This window comes from Pleuronectes platessa, chromosome 8, assembly GCF_947347685.1.
Source record: "Pleuronectes platessa chromosome 8, fPlePla1.1, whole genome shotgun sequence".
In the NCBI taxonomy this organism is placed as follows: domain Eukaryota; kingdom Metazoa; phylum Chordata; class Actinopteri; order Pleuronectiformes; family Pleuronectidae; genus Pleuronectes; species Pleuronectes platessa.
Window position 1 is genome coordinate 23,777,718 of NC_070633.1, and position 20,863 is coordinate 23,798,580.

Sequence of the window (20,863 nt, forward strand, 5' to 3'; positions counted from 1 at the left end):
AAGATGGAGATGGGAATGGGAGGGAGAGGGGGGGGAGACAAGCTGTGGGAATACGCTGCTGAATAATTACAACTGACATCAGAATAGTTTTCTTTAGCTCTCTGAAGTGGCAGGAATCATTTGTACAGCCTGGAGCCATGCAGAGGTGTGTGTGTGCTTGTGTGTGTGAGTGTGTCTGTGTGTGCTTGTGTGTGTGTGTGTGTGTGTGTGTGTGCAAAGCAAAGTGAGAGCGATAAAGACACAAAGAGAAAGGGCAGAAGTCTTAGTGTGCGAGAAAAGTATCCAGAACTGCGGATGAACAAAAAAATGGTGTTAACACGCACATTATCACTGTCCAGCACACACGATCCTCAAGTGTGTGTGTGTGTGTGTGTGTGTGTGTGTGTGTGTGTGTGTGTCTGTTGGAGACATTTTTTCTGATTTAGTCCTCTCCCTGTCAGTGTGTGACACCATGACAGCCTAGTCTGCCCGAGGGAGCCATTTCTCTCTAAGTGGACCTTAAAAAACAGGAAACGACTTGGGATCCCACTGGAGCAGAGAGGGGGATCAAGCCTCCTGACTCTGTACAATACCCTTCAACCTCACACACACACTAGTAAGTGCCTGAGCATAGCGTGCACAGACCCAGAACCCACACACACCCACAGTCACACCTGAGCCCCCTTCAATAGACACCATTCACCACCCTGACAACCAGGGACAATAGAGGCAAAAAACGCAGGTCGACAAAGAGCGAGTCAACCTGTCTGAACACATCAGGCCGTCCTCGCCACCCGCTTCCACGCAGCAGCTTCTCCCCGTCGAGATGACTTCAGGTGATATCATGTTTCTAGACGGCTACAGTTTTCTTTGCCTCCACTTGTTTTGTAACAAGATTTCAGGGTGAAATCATGAGTTGTGTTACTGAGGTTACATGCATCAGGCCAGAAGTGCAGTAACTATTGTTGAGGGTAGTTGGCTGTACGGCTTCCTGAAGGCAACACCAGGCTGTCGGCCCTGAAGGCAAAACCTTGTGGAATCCAGTAAAGGAAAGTTTTTTTGTGAACCTAATCCCAGTTAAACTCTGTAAATTGAAGAGATGGAGCGGAGTGAGCATAACGTCAAACTGTGCCTCTGGCTAAAATCATGTGAGGTTGTGTCATGAGGCCTGGAGGTTTCTCTGCTGGATTACTGAAAGTAGTTCACTCTTACTACAACAACAGCTAAAGAACAAGAAATCTGAAGTTTAACTTGACCTTTGACTTCACACCAGCCACCACCACAGAAGTGACTGCATCAGGATATCTGCAGCTACACTTAAACTCATAAAGAAAGACTTATAACTTCATTTTACAGGTTAAATTCATCAGGAGACTGGAAGAGTAACAACAAAATAAAACTGAAGTTGAATTTATTAATCAATGAACAGTTACATCGTGGCCCAGGTTCAAGCTAAATAAGTCAGATTTCACATGCTTCATAAAAAACAACCCACAAATCAGCTGGTGGCTCTGATTTGCCAGAGACATAGCTCTCTCATACCTCTATGTACTGTGCACGTCAGTGGCCATGTGTGTTTCCTCTAGGGGTTTCATGTCAGTTTAAGTCTGTGTGTTAGTTAGGGAGGAGGGCCGACCAGGGAGAACATGGACTGTCTGAAGGAGGACAGAGGTCTGAAGATGGGAGACGTCCATCCTGAGCTCTGGCCGTATGAAAGGTCTGGTGTCACTGGTGCTCCCTGGAAACGACTGGAAGAGGAGAGATGAGCAACATGATCAACCAATCAGAGATAAATCCCACTGGTGTATTAAAGAAGATTTAAAAATAAAAATCCTCTCAAGTACCTATGAAGAAGAATTAGCTTGTATTAGTTCCTCTTTTAGTACCTTCTAACTTTCCCACCATGTTCCATTTACAAAAAGGCAGTACTTTATGAATTTAAGATGTATCCGGATATAGAATCATAATCATTCTTTAAATTATTTATTAAATTAAATCAAATTATGAAGCGCAAAGTATAGATATTTACTGTATGTGCATTTACAGAAATACCCAAATTTATCAAAGATATTAAATAGACAGACACAAACGTTTATTATATGAGATTAATCACCTGACTGTCGCAGATCGAGCAGAGTGGTTGGCCAGTGTGTTCTGATTGGATGATCTGTGAGAGACGGAGCCTAAATATGACACACAAAGTAGATTGATGATAAATCCATGAAATACAACAGAATATAATGGTTTTATAAATACAAAACATATTTTGGGGTCTTTATCGGCTCATGTGTCACGTTTCATTTGGAAAAGCCTCCAAGAAGACAAGATAAATGGGTGAATCTTCTTTCAGAGTAATTAGTATCTCCTATTTTCCCCTTCACACAGACTTACAGGTTGTTACATAACTGGGAAATGTACTCAACCTCTGCTGTGAAGAGTCGAATAAGAAATGTCACGTGTTGTAATGGCTGCTGCTAAGCCTTTAAATAGCCCAATCATTCTGATGCAGGTTAAAAATTGCGGTATTCTTCAAAATGATACTTACTAACCCTAACCCTAACCCTAACCAAACACAACAGATATAGTGAGAATCTACACTTGGAGTGAGGCTAATAGCATTTCAGGGCTGTCACCTAACTCATCCACCATAACTGAGGTCAAATCCCTTAAGAGACTGACTCAGGAACTCAGCCTGTGTAATCCTAAACAAAACATCTGACAACATCTGCATTAGTTTAATCACTGTGGGTGGTCAGTGTTCGTGTCTGTAACCTCCAAACGAAGGTCGGGACTGCCAGATGATTTTGTGAGATGTTTACAGTGCGATTAATCCGTGTCTGTATGATTCCTCAAAAGTACATTTAGTACGAGCCATTACTATCACGCCTGTGTACACATTGAGCGAGGAGGGAAGAGAAACCACGAATCCACACGATACTGGTACGATGCCCTATGCATTGACGCAAAAAGAAGCAGATAGTCTTTCCAGAGACAGAGGAATAGCGAAAGCAGATACACAGTTACAGCCAACACACACAGACTGCAGTTCTCCTTATAGTTAACAAGTACACTTTTATGACAGGTGGAGCAAAGCGCTTACCCATGCGTTCAGCCTGTGGAGGACTGATTAATGACAGTCGAGGTCCAGTCTTAGGCTGAAAGATAGAGAGACAGAGGGAAACGGCACAAATCAAGACTTTTAATTTGCTTCTTCCTGTCGGTTCTTTTTATTTTTCCGCTACTACAGAAATAAATCCAATCCCAAGATGCAGTGTGAGAGTTTATATGTTACAGTAGATTATACAAAAAGCAGATATGGACATCAACGTTTGGCGAAATAATTGAACTTACTTTCCTGAACAGGCTTCTCTCATCCACCTCCAGGTTTTCAGTGCTACCAGACAGGAAGGCACACTTCATTAGTCTTGGTTCTATTGGCTGAACACTGCAGTGGTCTCTGAACTCTTTTTATCCAACCTAAAGATCTGCAGGATTTCAGTCCACGTGGCTTAACTTGGCTTTGGTGAAACTCAAATTGAAATCTAAGTAACGTTATATTTATTAATGCAGTATTTTAAAGGGCACCCAATTAAAATGAATGAATTATCACTATTATACAAATCACATTGAGCTATGTTTACAAGCAGTCTTGCCAGCCCAACATTATCTTTTCAATGGGTTGAATTCACCCTGCAGGTAATTTTGCAAATAAGATTAATATCCGCAGTAGAAAAAACCTTAAGTCCCAGCGGATGAAACAACATTTATACCATTACATTCTGGCAGCCAATTAATCCTGTGTCAACGGTCTCTCGGAAACCTGACAGGGATTCCTGACTAAACCAAAGAAAACCATAGCTTATTCAGGTGTGTGTGTGTGTGTGTGTAGATGGCCGAAGGGCAGGGCAAAGCTATACAGCAGCTTAAGCTAACACAAGCCACCATGGGCTGAACCCAGGTTATAGCTTGTTTACACTGTTAAATACCTCCTACATTCTCTCTCCTTAAAGAGCTGAGAGACAAAAAAAAGGCAGAGTAAAAAAACAGAGCTTCAGACAAGGTGTCGAGAGCCGAACAGAGGAGACGAGGGTTGATAGAATGAAGAGGGGGAGTGAAAAATGAGAGAGGTTCAATACTCACACGTTCGTGGACGAGGAGTGCCGTGAGAGGCAGATGGGGGAGTTATATGGGATCTGCAACACTAACAGCAAAAATGTAATTAACACAACAGCTACTACACTATAATCGATGAAGACACATTAGGTGAATCATTGGCCAGTTGTTCAGTGGCCGAGTTTCAGCTGCTACTGCAGTTTTCCCCTTTTTGTACCACTTGCCAGTTCAGGGTGTTTCAGATTAATACCACAAAGACTGGTGCATGTGTGTCATTAACTTGTGGGATTATTTACCTGGATTGTGTCCATGTGGCGTATGAGAACTGTGGCTCATTTGAGACACTGATGAAGCTCTGACACTGGATGAGAAGAGAAACATACAAGAATCATCGGTTTCCATAAGACAGAAGTCACAGCTGCCTCAGACACAGTTGGAGTTAGTGTTGAATGACAGAACAGATGAGGACCTGAGCAGGACTGACATATGATTTATTGAAATTCATCTTTCAATACTCATCAACGAGGGTACCTTCCCCAGAAGTTGAACAGAAAAAACCTCCACTTTCCCTTTAAACTCATTCAGTTCTTGCTGAAGCCGACCAGGAGTGAATGTGCCAAGAGTGACACCTGGTGAGAGGTGAAGCATAACAGTCAGCTCTTTGTAAACTTTATAAACTAAAGTGCCAAATCCAACAAGTCAAACTCCAAGATCCAAATTTCAAATCATTAAATGTTTTACTGCCTCCAGAGATCCAGATTTTATCTGTTTTTTCCATCTGTTTATTTCGCAAGAATTACAAAGACTGATCCAGGAACATTCCATACGACTCCTGATATTGTACGTTTATAATGCGTGAATTAAGGAAGATAAAAAATCATTTATATATGGGAAATAAAATCGACAACAACAGTCAAATGCTTGTAGGTAAACTCCTTGGATAATTAAACATTTTTCTGGATGGTCTGGTTTGTGGAACTATAAAACACGACATGATTACCCTGCACAGTGGCTGTTAAAGTAGTACAACTCAACAGTTACAGATCAAATTTACAAGCAACCATCTGTTTATCTCAAACTATTAAATAGATTTATACATTTTTAAAACCGTTTGCACGAGTTACTTATCTTTTTTAATAGAAGATCAGGATGTGTGTATATCTACTCTATGTACTGTACCTCTGATGCTGAAGACATTTTTCTAGTTTTGCGATGTAAGCGCTCTGTTCATTCAGCTTCCTTTAAAGGGAAGAGAAATACAAATAAATAAAAAAGTCAGCCACGATGTCACCCAAATTCGATTTAGAAATCTGTATAAAACTCTATTTATAACTTACTTTGTCATCTGCTGCATTTCCTGTTTCATCTTGACTAATACGTCTTCTAATTTCTCATTCTGTAATTGATTAAAATGGTTAAAGATGCTCACAGCTGGACGGCACCTCAGGAAAATATAGTCATTACCATTATCTGCCAAATGAAGAAATGTCTCTCACCCTTTGCTGGTAGTGAGTCAACAGTCTCTTCTGATGTCTCGCCTGGAACATTATAACCTGAGAGGAGAGGAAACACTTTCATCTCTGAAAATACATAAAGATATATAACTCTACAAAACAGCCAGTTGAAGATGTTGATGCAGCTTTAATAAAAGTTACTGAGACAAGAAGGAAAATGAACAAACTTTGCTGATTTCCGTCAAGTGCTTGGTTGCCAACACGTTGACGTCAGAAAACAAGGCTTTAACCTCCGAGCTGCTCTGAAACAGACATTTCACACATGACTGTAATGACATCATGGTTCTAAATTGATATCCATCTGTTCATTAAGTGTGATGTTATTCAACGCAGACAGCTCCACAACCACACAATGACGCCATCGGATTTGAAGGAAGATACTTACTTTGTCAGAGAGAGGTGACACTTGGCAGTTGGTATTGCATATTAAACATTTTCCTTGTGTGCCTGCAATTCAAATTTAAAAAAGCAAATAAATAAAATGCACAATCTTTGCAGGGTGACAGCTAATAGCAGATTTGTGGAAACTGAATCAAGAACATAACCAACAAACTGGGTTTTTAAAGTGTTTATCCCCTGAATCTAACACTGACAAACAGAGTGCAAGGCTCAGGAATGGACTTGTGGTTTATGAATATGAAAGTCACCACATCCAAGATTGAATCTAAGGATATGATGAGCAGTACTTCTACTCTCTTCTGTATAGTAATATTGCTCTCTGATTGGAGTAAGTTACCTTTAAATATCTGGTCTCTGTCATCATTATTTATCTTATTCAAAAATGTGATATTTTATCATATTAAAACAAACTGCCTCTGATTTCAGGAATGATGCCACTGTGCCACAATTTCTTGTAGTTCCCTGAATCCTCATTTATTTATAGATTTGTCTTTTATTCTATCTGTCTTCACTTTTGTAAGTGTTGTGTTACATACTGTCCCTTGTATTGCTCTGTTTCCCATTTGAGAGACACAATACATCTCAAGGGGTTTATCCTAAGACAATACATTTCTATAACGACCTAGGAAAATATCAAAAGTTTCAGAAATAGAAAGGCTCTTTTGGAAAAGTACAGTCAAAACCTTCTGTCTGAAGTGGTGTAAAAGTGAGTGGATCCAATGTGTAGTATCACTCCCAACCCAACAGATGTCTCTGTCTCATCATGCTTCCTCCTGCACAGAGCTGCAGGCAGACATGGCCGTGCACACTGGGTCTCAGGTCAACTCACCTTTCTGGAAACACACACTGCAGATGATGTGACCACATGTCGTCAGAGCCAATTTCCTGTCGGCACCGGGGGGGAGGAAGCAGCAGTTGCAGCAGATCCAGAAAGACATTGAAACTCCTGCAGAACACAAGAGCAGCATTCGATAGTTGTACTTTTCAATCCTGATCTCTTACCTTCACCAGTGAATCAGATCTGACCCCAGTCTAAACCTTAAACCAGTTGTCTGGGGCCTGAACATAACCTGGGAGGAGAGACGCCATTTTAAATGGCAGCAAACTGAAGGGGGAAACAAAATTTGTCACAACACCTGCTGGGGAAGAACTCACTGTTTATGTGTGAGCTTGTTAACTTAGCTTCATTTAAACATGCTATGCTGTTTTTCTAACAGTGCATTAAGACTTTAACTGGATTCCTGTTGAGTTTATAGCAACTTAATCCACCAGCTCGGCCCTTATTACGATCAATTACATGTGTATTAGCATCACTGCTCAAGCTAGCTCTGTAGGTAGGGAAGCTAAATGCTAACGTACCCTTGTTAATGGTAAATAAGGCTCCACAGAGGCGATGCTATCAGGGCCGCACCAGTAGTTAGTCGTTTTATATATGATCTTACCTGCTCTCTATCGATGAATGATGGAAAAGCAGGGTCGCATCCCATCAATAATCAATCTCCGTTAGCCTCTAGCAGCTATCACGTCAGTTTAGCTGCTAGCTAATCGTAGCCTGTGTGCTAATGCCTCACCTGACATGGCTGTGGCTGCAGGACACTTACAGATGGAGGTAAGTTATTATTGAGAATAAAAAGAAAAGAGGCTTGACTGAAAAACAATTGTTCAAACTTTATTGAAATTGCTGAAGTCTGGTTATTAAGTATTTAAAGATTGTGTATATTTCCTCATTAAGGGGTTAAACAACCGTGATTATTCTAATATGTCCAAACTAAAACTCTAATTAATGGAGTATCATACAATGCTATACATTTACATGGTGAAAGAGATTAATATAAAATAATGTCTATGATACATTCCTATAGTAGAATAAATGGATTTTCTCCACATGTTGCATCCATTTATTGTTTACATGCACAGTTTTCACCCTAATATCCTGTATTTGTCAAACCATATGTTTGGCAGATGGAGAGTTTTTAATTGTTACAGTATTTCTGGCCATGAATCTTCCTTTCTGCAGGTTATTAGAAGCACTGGAGCAGGTGTGGGGGAGATGGGTACAGCAGGTTCAGCGGTGACGGGGTCAGAGGTCACACCAGCTTCTTGGCAATGAAGAATGCCTTGAGTCGTTTCATCTGCCAGAAACCGACTGTGAGCAGAATGGACGTCTGCACCACGGCCCACCACATCACCTTCCTGTTGGTGGTCTCGCTGATGTGTCGAAACACCTCCTCTTTCTCCTGAATCGCAGCAGACGAGACAAAAGATGGAGGGTGAACACACAGTGAGTCTGGATGTTTTGATAATACTGCAGAAAGCTACTTCTCATTTACCCGCTGGTACTCCTGCTGTCTGCTGATGTACATCATCTGATCCACGAGGTGTCTGAGGCTGTTCTCCAGTGTCTCCATGTTGTCTTTGGTCTTGTCAGTAACGGGTTCAATCGAGTGCTCTCCCATCTGAACGTCCACGTGTAGCTTCTGCTCAGCACAGTGGGGAAGAGATTAAGATATTATTCTCTTATTCTTTCTCGTAAAAATGTCCTGTTTTCCCAAGAGGTTTCATTTAAATTCTGAACACTTCAGGACCTTAGGATTTTTACTGTTCTGTCACATGACAAAATATGGTGTTTCCTGAAGAAGTTTTATGGTTATAACCTTTTAAATTTAAGCTGTGTCTGCTTGTGACCCCTTATCACAGGTTTCAGGTACAATTTGTATCTTGACATTTTCTATTGTCCCATTTGATTACATTTTACATACTTTTTTTACAGTAAAAGTTGAAATGTAAATTAAAAATGTAATGATGATGATAGTTAACAATATTATAATTTTTCTATTGATTGACTAATTGACTAGTGACTAATTGTTTACAGTCCAGATTTATCATGGCAAAAATAAGGGAATACCGTGATCGTGTAATCGGGGGAAGGCAGAATGTTTTTTTTTTAATTATTAATATCTATCTGCACGCAATTCACAGAAATTACTTTAACATTGTATAATGTTATTTTTATCATTTTTTAAATTGTGTGTGTCCACAGGTCTCACCAGTCGTTCTCCAGCAAAGACAGAGAACCTGGTGGAGTTGCTTTGGAAGCAAACGTAGTGCTGACCAGAGGCGTGAGCTGTGAAGGTGAATTTACCAAATTTACCAAAGCGCTTGGTCATCACAACCTAGAGAGAAGGAAACATGCTGTTAGGCCGACATCTCTTCAGGTACGAGTCAACAAAATGGAGACGTGGTTATTAATATGTATGAATTATTCTTATCAATCAAACCATGCTGCACGTTATCCTTGTTTTGGTTTGGTTTGAATAGAGAAACCAGCTAGCACATGTTTCAGTGTACCATCACATGCTTGGTGATAGACTGTGAGTTCAGTACCTCCTGGTTTGGGTCTCTGATTGTCACAGTGGCACCAAAGTGGGGGGAGTTGTTGAGCGACCTCATATCCCAAGGCTCCAACAAGAAATAACCTAAAGGGAAGAGACATTCACACATGTGTGCGTAGACATACTATATGTGCACAAACACGTAGTTGTAATCAAGGACAAGATTTTAACTTTTATGAGGGAATGGACTGTATCGATATATACATTCATCACCATGTTACTAAAGTACAGAAACATTTCACCTATTCACTTATGGTAGGTCCGATTCCACTTTTTATATTTCTATGTCAAATTGTTATTGTTGAGGAGGAAATCAGTGTTCTTGATATGCATGTAACAGTTGTGTGTGTGATTCAATAATCACATGGAACTTCACAATACACCTATTAAAACATAATTCCACATTCGTTGTTCCTGTTTGACGTTCAGGAGGAGTATTCCCTCTCCAGGACTTACCGGTCACCAGCGTGTCCTCTGGAATCTCCTCGATGATGCACTTTTCCTCCTGTTCTCCCAGATCAAAATACATCGCCGAGGCCAGCATCAGGTAACACTGGAGCAGAAAGCCAATGCCTCGAAAACCCATTTTCAGCAAACAATGAGCTATTAGATTACAATACACTTGACACTGACCAAATGTTTGGCCTGTACTTCCGCCCTTTTTTTCTCTTAAGCGTATTGCAAATGCTAGTTTTGAGGTTTGTTTCATGGACTAGAGCCAAACAGCCATTTGCCAAGGCAGATATTTACAGTGGAGGGCTGCAGTATAGTGTGAGAGTGTGAGAAATTCACAGGTGCTGTTTTGTGTGACGAGACATTACCGTCGCGTTGTGACTGGTTAACCTGGGAGCCAATAGCAACTCATCTATGACAAGTTATTGATTGGGACTAGTAACTTGCACCAGATACAGAATAATCAGCAGTGACTTCTGTGTGCTCACATCAACATGGCATGGGAATTCATAAACCTTTCTGGGAGATGCATTGTTTTTATTGGCCTTAAACAGCAAATATCTACCATTTAGAATATTATTGTAAGAACTTGCATTTCTCATGCGTCTATAGTGTGTGAAAATGTACACATTTAACTGACCATGTCAATATCTATATCACAAATAAGTTTCTTACTCCTTGTGGATTTTCTTTTCCTTTTTCAAAAATGCGATGTTCACCTTTTAACCTCTTATAAAGCAGTGAAGATTCCCAGTGTTACCGTGACTGTTGCTACAATACAGAGGAGAAATTGAGTGGAAAATGTAATCCAGACCATTACATACAATAGTTGCCATATGCCTGCCCTACATCAGGTCACTTATAACGTAAACCCCAACACGCCCACACACAGAATGAAACCTTCTCGAATTTAACAGCTGCAAAAGTTATCATCTCCTAAGTAAGCAAAGAGTCCGATTTCCCTCTCCTCCCACACCTCAGTAGTTTCTCAGAAAGTGTGAATGCGACTGTACCTGCCAATAAAAGAAAAGAAAGACACTCCAGCTTTGTAGAAACCAACCGCTGCGTCTGCCCTGATCCTGAGGCAGTGGCACTACTCATTGTGCAGCAGCATGGCAGAAGTGAAAACCTGATATTGTCACATTTTGTTGCCACTGTTCTTCAACTCTTTCACGTTAATGGGCTCTGCTCCTTCACTGTCTGTGTCACTCTGTGAGTGTGGGCGGGGCCTGTTTGTGTGAGTGTAAACTCCGTCTCACTTCGTCTTCAGACACAGATTTGAGATGAGAGAAGCGACTCCCTAACTCACTAAAATGCTGTAATGTATAATGTGGTCAGTCATGGGAAAAGGCACATATTAAAAGGCAGATTCCTCCTTTTTATGAATTGATATCGGATCATTTAAATGCAGATAGATTTTTAAACCCATTGCCCATCCCTAATTGCATCCCATCATTTCTTTACATTTATCAGCTGCACATGAAACCAGTTTGAGCGTTTGCTTTGCGACATTGCGCATTCTCCAGCTTGGAGAGCCCTTATAAAATGGTTTATTGAGGCCATGAAGAGATGCACATGGTCAGCAGCTATACTCAGATTGATAATGGCCCTCAAACGATGAGTGATTGGTTTCGAGGGACCCAAGGTGAGTCTGCTCCACACCATTGCACCACTACCAGCCGGAACTGTTGACCCCAGGCCAGAGGTGCTCACGCATTTTTGCTGTTCCTGGCAAATTCTGATCCCACCATCTTTGTGTGTCTCAGCAGAAATTGAGATTCATCTGACCAGGTTGCATTTTTCCTTTCTTCAGCTTTCTACTTTTGGTGAGTCTGTGCCCATGGTGGATTCAGATTTCTGTATGGGCTCCTCTGCTCACAGCAGTGTGGTTGTCTGAGTGGTTATCTGTATTCTTCTGGTAGCACGAACCAGTCTGGCCATTCTCCCCTGACCCCTCATCAACAAGTTGTTTGCATTGGTACAAATTGCTGTTTCAGCAGTTTCAGAAGCCAGCCTCTCTCCGGCACCAACAGACCTGCCATGGTCAAAGTCACTAAGATAGAATAACTGATGCCAAATAACTGGTTGATTACATAATTGCATTGATAATCAGATGTGAAGTCGTTTCCTTCTGAGGACACTTCAGCAGTTTATGTTTCTCTTGACATATCAAGACTAATTCTGAGCAACCTGGATGATAAAATGGTAAATCTCTTTTCTGAGGATGTGGACATCCGGAGATTCTTCATCTCATGAGATTCAGGACACACTCTGAACTCTTAGCTGATGAAAATATTGTTGCATAAAAGCCAGAAACTGGATCTGCTCCTCTCCCGTCTCCTGATTCTTTATCTCAGTAATTTTCCTCTGCCCTTGTTATTCCAAACGGAAGGAGCTCCCTCGTGCACCAGATGTTTGGTTCTTATTGCTATTCAATCTGTCATCTGCAGTGTGGTTTCTGCGTTGCTTGGTGGGAAAGGGGGTGGGGTCCTAAGTGATTTTTATCTGTTTCACATATGAAAAAAGAGGTCACTTTACATGCAACTGGTTTCTGCTCCGTCCATTATAAAGAGACCCCAGCATCATCATGGGATGTGCTGCACTTGACGTTACAGCACAGAGTGAGCTCTATAAGATTTAATGAGTCGTGATCTAAATCAACATTTGTGGAACTTTTTTTAAATAGTTGGTGTGCACATTTGTCAATTTTTATGACCAACACTTCATCAGGACGAGCTGGAGCCAACGCTGGGTCCTGAACCCAGGTCATCCAGTTAAAATCATTTCTCTGAACACTGAACTTGATCCTGCAGCCCCAGTGTTTGTAACATTACCATGGGAGCCCCGGATGCATTAAGTCCAAATGTGTGGTTCAGATTTAAAAATCATACGCTGCATTGAAGGAGTTGAGTTCATGTTATGGAGGAATATATTTCTCATTGTAGGAATCATGTGAAGTTTTGAAAATGAATGCGCAAATATCAACCTTTCATCACAAAGATAATCTCTTTATTCAAGAAACAGTTGAGACTTTATCTTGAGACTTATTTACACTTTATTGATACAGACAAAAACTTTTTTTTATACATTTTCAATATTTTTATACCAAACTTATTTTTCTGTTTGTAACTAAGTACCATAATCTCAGTAACAGTAACATAGAGGACTACACATTTTTACCATCGAATTTGATATACTGTACACCACAGGTTAAAATCCTGTCAATAAATATATCCTTTGTGTTCAGGAAAATAACCACAATGTCTCTCTTTAAACATTATGCTTTTCTTTCTCGCACTTTTCTGCTGGTACTACCTTAGCTAATGGGACTTGAAGCACCATGTTTTCTCTGTGTAGGAGCCGATGTTATTTGGATTTTCTATTTAGTATTTCTCGGATACGGTGATTTGAGATCTTACGTGTTGTTTGCTTGGATTTGTTTCCAAATCAGTCAGAGCAAAGCTGCTGGGAGGCAAACAACTGTCTGTGATCTTCAGAAATGTCAAACCAAAGCCAATTACAAAGTGAAAATATGTTTTTAGTTCATGAGTAAGTTTAAAAAAAAGGTTGTTCAATCCCCTGACAATTTTGTTGAACTGCCAAAACTGAATCGGTATCTAATGGCTATATAAAAGTAGCCAAACTACACCTCTGTAGTGCTGACAGATCTGTCAATGTGACATAAGGATGAGACTTTATTGGCAGTCTATTCTTCCAATTGAACAGTTTGACAGTCACTCTGTACAATTGCCATTTCCACAGAAAGAGGCCGTAGCCAGGGAGGATGGAAGGGACTCTGGCTCTTCATGTTTATGCCTTACGTGAAGACCTTTTGTTGTTGTTTCTCCGTCTTCGTCCCTTCCTGCCTTTCCTGGACGTCCTATCTTTCTTTTCTCTCCTCTCTTTCCTCTCTTTCTTCTCCCGCCTTCCCTGGCCTAGTCATAAGCAGTTGTCCTGGATGCACTTCCTCTCCCCCTCCAGAAGGGGGCAGGGGGCTCCGTTGTTGGCAGGGTGCATGCGGATGTATCTCGTGCGGTGCTGCACGCCTGCCTCTCCACATTTGCCTTTGCACAAGCCCCAGGGAGACCAGACTGACACCTCACAGTCCAGAGGGGTATCTGCAGACAGGGGGAAATTTGTATGAGTATATTTGTGTTTCCTTTTTACAGATTTGAATGGAAACTGGTGGAATAAGTCATAAACAGAAAAAAACACTCGTCTTAAACGTGTATTTGTCTCGTATAAAAGTGAATACAGTAATGAAAGGGTATTCCTGTAAATCGTGGCGTGCAGCGTGTGCAGCTCTTTACAGACCCATTGCCTCTTGTTAGATTCTTGGCAGTGGCTGTGCTCCTGGAGTTACAGTAGGGGAAATAAGTATTCACCACTCAATCACAGTTCCAATGGAGCAATTCACATTAAATTGTGACCAGACATTGGTGTCAACTCCTGAATTTCACACATTACAATCCATAAAGTGTAAATTGAACACACTAAGGAAAAGCAGTAAACCAAGAATAACGGATTTCACAACGTTGGCTCGGTTAGTTCTTAGAAGAAACTTACTCAAGTCTATATACACATCTAGAAATTATTTGTCACCGAGCTTTAGCACAAGGAACATCTCATGATGTGTTGAGGAAAATAACTTAACCAAGACCTTTACATTGTGAATGTTACTCTTGACGCACAGTTGAGTGACAGATTTCACAACTCCTACATGTTACTGTCAGAACCACTGGGGCCATTATCTACAAATGGTAGGAACATTAATCCACCATGAATTGGCCTTGCACAGGAGCTCCTCACAAAGTATGTGACCAGGGAGTCATGATGGGCAACAGAAGTACAGCCACAGAGCCAAGGACCACACTCCAGAAAGACTTGGAGGGAGCTGTACAGTTGTCACAGAGAAATCAATCGGCAACACACTCCATGCACACTCACTCCATTATAAGGCAAAGGCACGATGAAGCCTGTGAGTTACTGGAACTGAAGATCAAGAAAGGATGAACCACGTTTCTTCATAAAGACATAGCCAAGAAAGGCTTCTCCACCAAGTAGCTGCTGATGTGTTCACCTCTTTTTTCCAGTCAGTCCACTTTTGTAAAAGATAACTCTACAACTTAATTTCTGAAATGCAATATTACAATTTATTTGTAAGTTTGACCTTCTGGAATTTGTCTTCCTGGCTTTCACCTCTCTTTTCTCCAACATTGTGAACTCATCAGACTACCTCAGCCAAAGTTGCTGTGTGTTTGTGTTCAGCAAATAAGTATCGCAGACGTGGTGAGAGGTGAAAGAGTAGAAAAGCAGAATGATGTAGGGAAGCTGCACGGATGAACAGACACACAGACGGAGAGGTGGAGCGTGCAGGTCAAGTCGAGACAGATCTTGGCTTCTCCATTCATCTTGCACTCCCATTAAAGACGGAGAAGGATAACTTGAGAAGATGCTTTAAGACTCAAAGCTGAGTAACTAAAGCAGGTGATTTGTGAGGTGCAATATTCTAATTGTTTTCCAAGCCCCGAGGAGAAGGTGTTACAGAGACTGGGGGTTTAGTGGAAGGATGAATAGTTGGAGGGTAAGGATGGAGAGTTGGGAGCAGGGCAGGAAACCCCAACATGTCCTTGGCACCTCTCTGTTGTTTGTTGACAGGTTGTCGGGGGAGCAGACTTGTGATGCTGAGTCAAACCTTTACAGTCGCTCTGAACTCTGAATCTGATTACCGCACTGTCAGCGCTAATGCCAGGCTGACACGCTATCTGATTCCTATTTTCCGTTTTACCGGTTGAGTCATTTATTTAGACTTTCTGTGGTAACGTGTCCCACTGGAGAACATCAGCCACACACACAGGTTGTAAGACTATCGCACTGTTGGCTTTACTCTTGTTTGACACACTCCTCATCTTTATTTTTCCAAGCTGTCTTTCTATTTGTTCTTGCATTCAGACTGTTTTACTGTTGCTACTCATCTGTGCAGCAGGGAGTCTTAAAACTTAACAGTCTGGGAAGCAACATTAAGTAAATCCAGCTTCAAATCATGGAACCAGGCCTTGTTAAAACACACATGTGTGCATCCTATGTTTGGTCATGACCTAAATCCTGCTTTACATAATTTTTACATATTATTCCTAAAATGCTCTTCCACTTTCTCTGTATTTTTCCCTCCCCGGTGGAAGCCAGATGTGCCCCTGGCATTTCTTGATGCCCTTCACCCACGAGGCTTCTCTGGTTTCTGGTTGGAAGTAATTGAGTTTGTGTGTGGCCTGTAATGGTTTGCAAATGCTTCGATCTGAGTCAGCAACACACACAAGTCCCTACTTTTCTAGTAAACCCTCAGTTCGAGACACCTACTTTTTAATTTAACGTTTCCATAGTAAGATTCAGTCAGTGGAAATAAATGGGGAAATGCTACTTTAGGTGGGATTTGTGTAGTATTGAATATAAAGTTGTTGAGTGTGCACATCCTTATGCTCATGTACAATAAAAGCCAATGGGTAAATGGAGACATTAAATAGCCCTTAATGGTGAATGTAGGTGTGAATTGTTGTTTGACTCTTGTCCAGGTTGTACCCGTCCTTCTGCCCAATTTGAACTGAGATTGGCTCCAGCCGTGACACTTAAGGATAAACAGTATAGATAATCAATGATTGATGTATGAAATGTTTTAGTGATCTGTCGTTTTTTTTTATTATTTCTATTGTTAAGCAAGTTGTTATAGCGGCCCTATTTAAGGCAGTGATTTAACAGTTTTGATGTTCTTCAGAAACCAATTAATCATTTTAATCGAGGTAGAAATTCTTCTTTTGTTGTGTTGTTCAGACTTACTTATGAGGGCCTCTTCAATCTCGTTCCCTGTCAGCAGTTGGTTGGTCTCGGTGGGCAGCTCAGGCAGGCTGATGATCTGATTGTTCTTCTTTATCTTTGTCAGGGTGACCTTGGCGATGGGTGGGAGGTGCTTCACGCGGGGGTAGTAAAAGGAGTTGGCAGGGTGACTCGGGAAGGAGGAGGTGATCTGAGGAGGAGGAAATGTATATTGAAGAACAGTTGATGTAACATGGAGAAGTTTTGGTAAAGATCTGAGGAGTTATCACTTAGCAGTTTCTCAGTTTTACCCACCTGTATGATTTTGTCCTGTGGGATGGTTTCATAGTTTGGAGACGAGAAGGTGAATCCGCTGTCCGTACCTGCATCGTATGGGAAAAGCTCTAGAGACACATTGTCTTTCCACTGGTCGCCGTCACACAGGTCAACACTGTCCAAACCCACGAACCAGTCAGGGCTCGGAACGATGCGCACGACAAACGACAGCTGCAGATGGAGGAAGAAAAAGCATGGGAAGGAAGATGGAGAGTGGAGGGAGAAAAAGGAGAAAGAAGAGGACAGTGGGGCGGGGGGGAGAGTGAAATATGGAGATAAGGAGAGAGAGTGAAGAAAGACGTGTGGGAAAGAGAAGAGAAAAGTTATTACTTGCGTTTTTTTAGCAGTTTTGGACAACATCATTCTTGGTAATAAAAATGTTTTATTGTTGTGACATCCTCAATGGAAATAACCTCACAATATGGTTCACAAGGGCAAATACACAAGTACTCAGACATGTTTGAAACAGCTCAGGTTCAACCCCAGTAGTAATTACTGTCAGGAATGGCAACAATTCCACTGACCCAGGCCTTGTTATGTATATTGACCTATCAGCAGAAGGCCTCTGACAGCCTGAAGCCCGGCTCCAGACCCGAAGGCAACCAGGTGTTGAGTAACTCACATAGGAGTGCCTGGCGAAGACCTCAAACTCAGTGCTCATCTGGCCCGTTCCTCCCACAACAGCAGGAGCCGACAGGATCCCATAAACACTTTGGATGCGCTCGCCGGCCGCCTCAACTTCCTTCATGAGCGTCCAGGCCTCGCCCTTCTCCGCAAACTCCCTCACTCCATTGCTGGCAAAGTCATTACGCTGCCACATGTGGTAGTCGGTGCTGTGGGTCAAGCCTGGGAGCAGAGAGGAGGAGAGGAAAGGATCAGAGGAGGGCTCAAGTCTGCAATAGTCAGTTTATTTACATCTTTGCTGAGGGGCGATGTTTTGTCTCAATGACTGAACCGTCTGTCCTAATGTCTTGGGCATAACTGAGAAGATTCCTTGTATTGCTTTTCATATCGAACATGAATTTTACAAGTTTATATATACGTACCGTTTGGGTTATTTTTCTATATTTTTCGTTTAACAGTTAGTTTCAAGCACTGAGCAATGGGTCATTAAGAAACATTTCTAAATTTCTATTGATCTGTAAAAAGAAACATTCCACTCTGAACTTACCAATAAGGTTTGACCACTGTGCAGGGGGACGGTAGACAGGATACTGCTTAGGGAAAGCACCCCGGGACCATTTGCCGGTGAACGTTAGTCTGTACTGGGCCGGTTCAGAGGCCGTGCACATGGGGACGTCGGTAGGAACAGGCATTGCCTGAACGCCTTGGCCCAGTGTCAGCAGTATGACGACCAGATGGGAGAACGCCGCAGCGATGGAGAGGATGTTCCTTGTGGTGTCCATGGTAATGAGCGCCGGGGAGGATGAAGAACCTGGAGGAGAAAGATTAAAGGGAATTCTAATGTCAGGAGAACAGTCAGCAGTATTTTTCAAAGCTGAGTCATCCAGCTGCAAATGAGGGGAAAGGACCGAATAGATTACAATATATGTTTTAATTCTCTCTGCTCTGCTGTTGCTCTGATCCAAGAGGACATCACTATTCTGCGAGGTCTCAGGAGGATCAGATACATGGCCAAATGAAATAGAGAATTCGAGAAAATGGCAAAGTGTGTGGCTGCACCATCTCTGTGGGGCGTGTGAGTCAGAAGAGATGTTTCTCATTCCTTTCCACTGTTTATTTTCCAGTGTTTTCCTCTTGTAAACTCGAGTTAAACAACGCTTGGTTGATAGGCGGGGAGATCTGGCCTTAATTAAAACACAGTGAAATGTTGTTGTTGTTGCAACCTGATGAGCTCTGCAGTCCTGCCTCACAGAGAATGAAGCTCAGCCAGCTGCCTTTCCTAATGCTGGATACCTCATACATCATCCTCACTATCTGGCTGTCCAGAGAGGGAGCAGTCACTTGGTGACTCATCTTGCGACCTCCATGAACTGGTTCAGTAACTCTTCAGTGGGGTGGTTCCTCTCTGTCTCTGTCTCTGTTTTTGCAGTATATTTCAATATACATGACAAACATGAGCACTGAGATAAATATTATCTTAAATAATTGCATATGAATTACATCATTGACATGCAGTTTTTAAACAACAAGACTTTCTGTTTATTGACAAATCTTTTCTTAATTATCGTTTAATGTCACGAGAGCTGTTACAAACTTTGCAATATCCACAGTTCCTTGTCTCTTTTCTGTCACTTACATGGTGTGTGACTGCATAAAGTTACACTGTTACATGCAAGCTTGGCAGCCTCCTGTCATACAACAGTCACACAGAATCTCTGTGCTGTTGGTGTGGTGCAGAAACTACTCACTGAATTTGCTCAGGGATCCAGAGGAATGAAGGGATGCAGCAGATGAGAGGAGGTGGAGCTGGTGGAGGTGAAGAGAAGGGGAGAGGAGAGTGGTGGATGTGGCTGTCTGGAAGAGTGACTGCAAAGTTCCAACCTCTCTTTCGCCTATTTATGTCTTTCAGGAGGTTCACCCCCCCCCCCCCCCTCTTTGTCTCCCCCTTTCTTCATCTCGCTCCCTGCCCCTCCTCAACTTTCTAAACTCTTCCTCTCAGCCTCACTATCTGCCCCCTTCATGCCCTTTGACTTTGGCTCTTCGTCCACCACTCTCCTCCTCCTCCTCCTCTCCCCTATTCTTTTTTAAAATACCCCATTAACTGACTAATGTGTTCAGCAGGGCTGGATTCACAGCCAGGTGTCCTCTGCAGATCCATCGGTGTCATTTCACAGTGTGTTATTGTCGGTCTCTGCACCTACAATTGTGACTAATGAAGCTCATTATGCATTTCTAGAATTTTCTAAATGTTTCTCTCTGAAGTTTTTTGAATTGGAACTGAGCTACTAGACCTCGTCCTAGTGCAGATATTGTAACTCAAAGTTTTATTGTGCAGGACACAGTAAATTTGCAAAACTCAAGGCTTTGGCTTTGTTGAGGAAGTAAAGATTTTAAGTTACAAAGAAATAGTGTGTTTGGTTCCAGTGAGTCAGGGTTAAGTATAAATCTTGCACCTTCACAAAGTGATTTTTTTTTAATGTCAGGGTATTTAAGGTGTGTAGCATGAACTTTGATTATTTCAGTCCACTTAGTCGGTTGTGGAAGGAACAATTTGCAGAAGAAATCATAAAAGTGCTGTAGAACTTCATGGTAGCAATCATAGTTTCCATGACAGAGCCCTCTGCTTGTGTCTCTTAGGAGTTCAAACTGGTTTTCATGCTTCGGGTACCAACAGACAGGATTTTAAACCAGACACTGCACCACTTGCATGTTATCATCAGCAACAAGCTCTTCCAACAAATTACCTCTTCAACGCTTTTCACATTGGGTTCTAGAATTTATAATTCACTGGCTTTATAAGGATCAAACTCACATCCTTCAAATATTCCAAGCAGGACTTTATGTTTATCTTCTTTTGAGCGCCATAGCACTTGTTTAAAAAAAAAGGGTCCAAACCATTTCAAGCAGATGTATTTTCAGAAATCTTAAAAAAAAAAAAAAACATAGTTAAATGAGCTTTTATGCGTACTTGCCTGTATGCATGTCCCCTTCTGGTGTAGTGTTTGACTTGCTGAACCTGGAGGTGGTAGACGTCACTCCACACACTCACGTGCACGCACACAAATTTGCCAGTGCGCTGAATCAGCCCACATCTAATGATTTCCACATGGTCACGTTTCTTACAAACACAAACTTAACACTGGAGTCCAGTCTGCGTTCAGTTCGTGACATTTACAAGGAAAGTTAACTCATAGCCACCTTCATAATTCCTGCTTACAGAACAGAGCTGTACAGTTTGGTGGAGGG

General features: G+C 41.8%; 2 protein-coding genes and 1 pseudogene across 2 annotated transcripts; all 3 read right to left on the bottom strand.

Moving 5' to 3' along the window:
• Positions 1–1,423: 1,423 nt before the first annotated feature.
• On the bottom strand, positions 1,424–6,943 carry LOC128446403 (probable E3 SUMO-protein ligase RNF212; annotated as a pseudogene).
• A 710-nt stretch (positions 6,944–7,653) lies between these two features.
• Positions 7,654–10,165, bottom strand: si:ch211-255i20.3 (transmembrane emp24 domain-containing protein 11). The gene is made up of 5 exons (XM_053429144.1): positions 9,854–10,165; positions 9,390–9,481; positions 9,053–9,178; positions 8,336–8,482; positions 7,654–8,242 (listed from the first exon to the last, which is right to left on the bottom strand). Exons 1-5 carry the CDS (start codon positions 10,104–10,106, stop codon positions 8,093–8,095), a joined length of 768 nt encoding a protein of 255 aa, XP_053285119.1. The 5' UTR covers positions 10,107–10,165; the 3' UTR covers positions 7,654–8,092.
• A 2,672-nt stretch (positions 10,166–12,837) lies between these two features.
• spon2b (spondin 2b, extracellular matrix protein) lies at positions 12,838–19,508 on the bottom strand. Its single transcript, XM_053429525.1, has 6 exons — positions 19,366–19,508; positions 18,165–18,428; positions 17,616–17,839; positions 16,973–17,164; positions 16,682–16,868; positions 12,838–13,968 (listed from the first exon to the last, which is right to left on the bottom strand). Exons 2-6 carry the CDS (start codon positions 18,397–18,399, stop codon positions 13,790–13,792), a joined length of 1,017 nt encoding a protein of 338 aa, XP_053285500.1. The 5' UTR covers positions 18,400–18,428; positions 19,366–19,508; the 3' UTR covers positions 12,838–13,789.
• Between the last annotated feature and the right edge of the window lie 1,355 nt (positions 19,509–20,863).

Excerpts from the sequence above, each read along its gene's own strand:
- spon2b (XM_053429525.1), bottom strand. The coding sequence starts at position 18,399 with ATGGACACCACAAGGAACATCCTCTCCATCGCTGCGGCGTTCTCCCAT. Across the intron at positions 16,869-16,972 it reads CACAGGACAAAATCATACAG|ATCACCTCCTCCTTCCCGAG; the intron begins GTGGGTAAAACT and ends CCTCCTCCTCAG. Across the intron at positions 13,969-16,681 it reads GATTGAAGAGGCCCTCATAA|ATACCCCTCTGGACTGTGAG; the intron begins GTAAGTCTGAAC and ends CCCTGTCTGCAG.
- si:ch211-255i20.3 (XM_053429144.1), bottom strand. The coding sequence starts at position 10,106 with ATGAAACAAACCTCAAAACTAGCATTTGCAATACGCTTAAGAGAAAAA. Across the intron at positions 9,179-9,389 it reads TCAGAGACCCAAACCAGGAG|GTTGTGATGACCAAGCGCTT; the intron begins GTACTGAACTCA and ends CCTTCTCTCTAG. Across the intron at positions 8,483-9,052 it reads TCTTTGCTGGAGAACGACTG|AAGCTACACGTGGACGTTCA; the intron begins GTGAGACCTGTG and ends TGTGCTGAGCAG.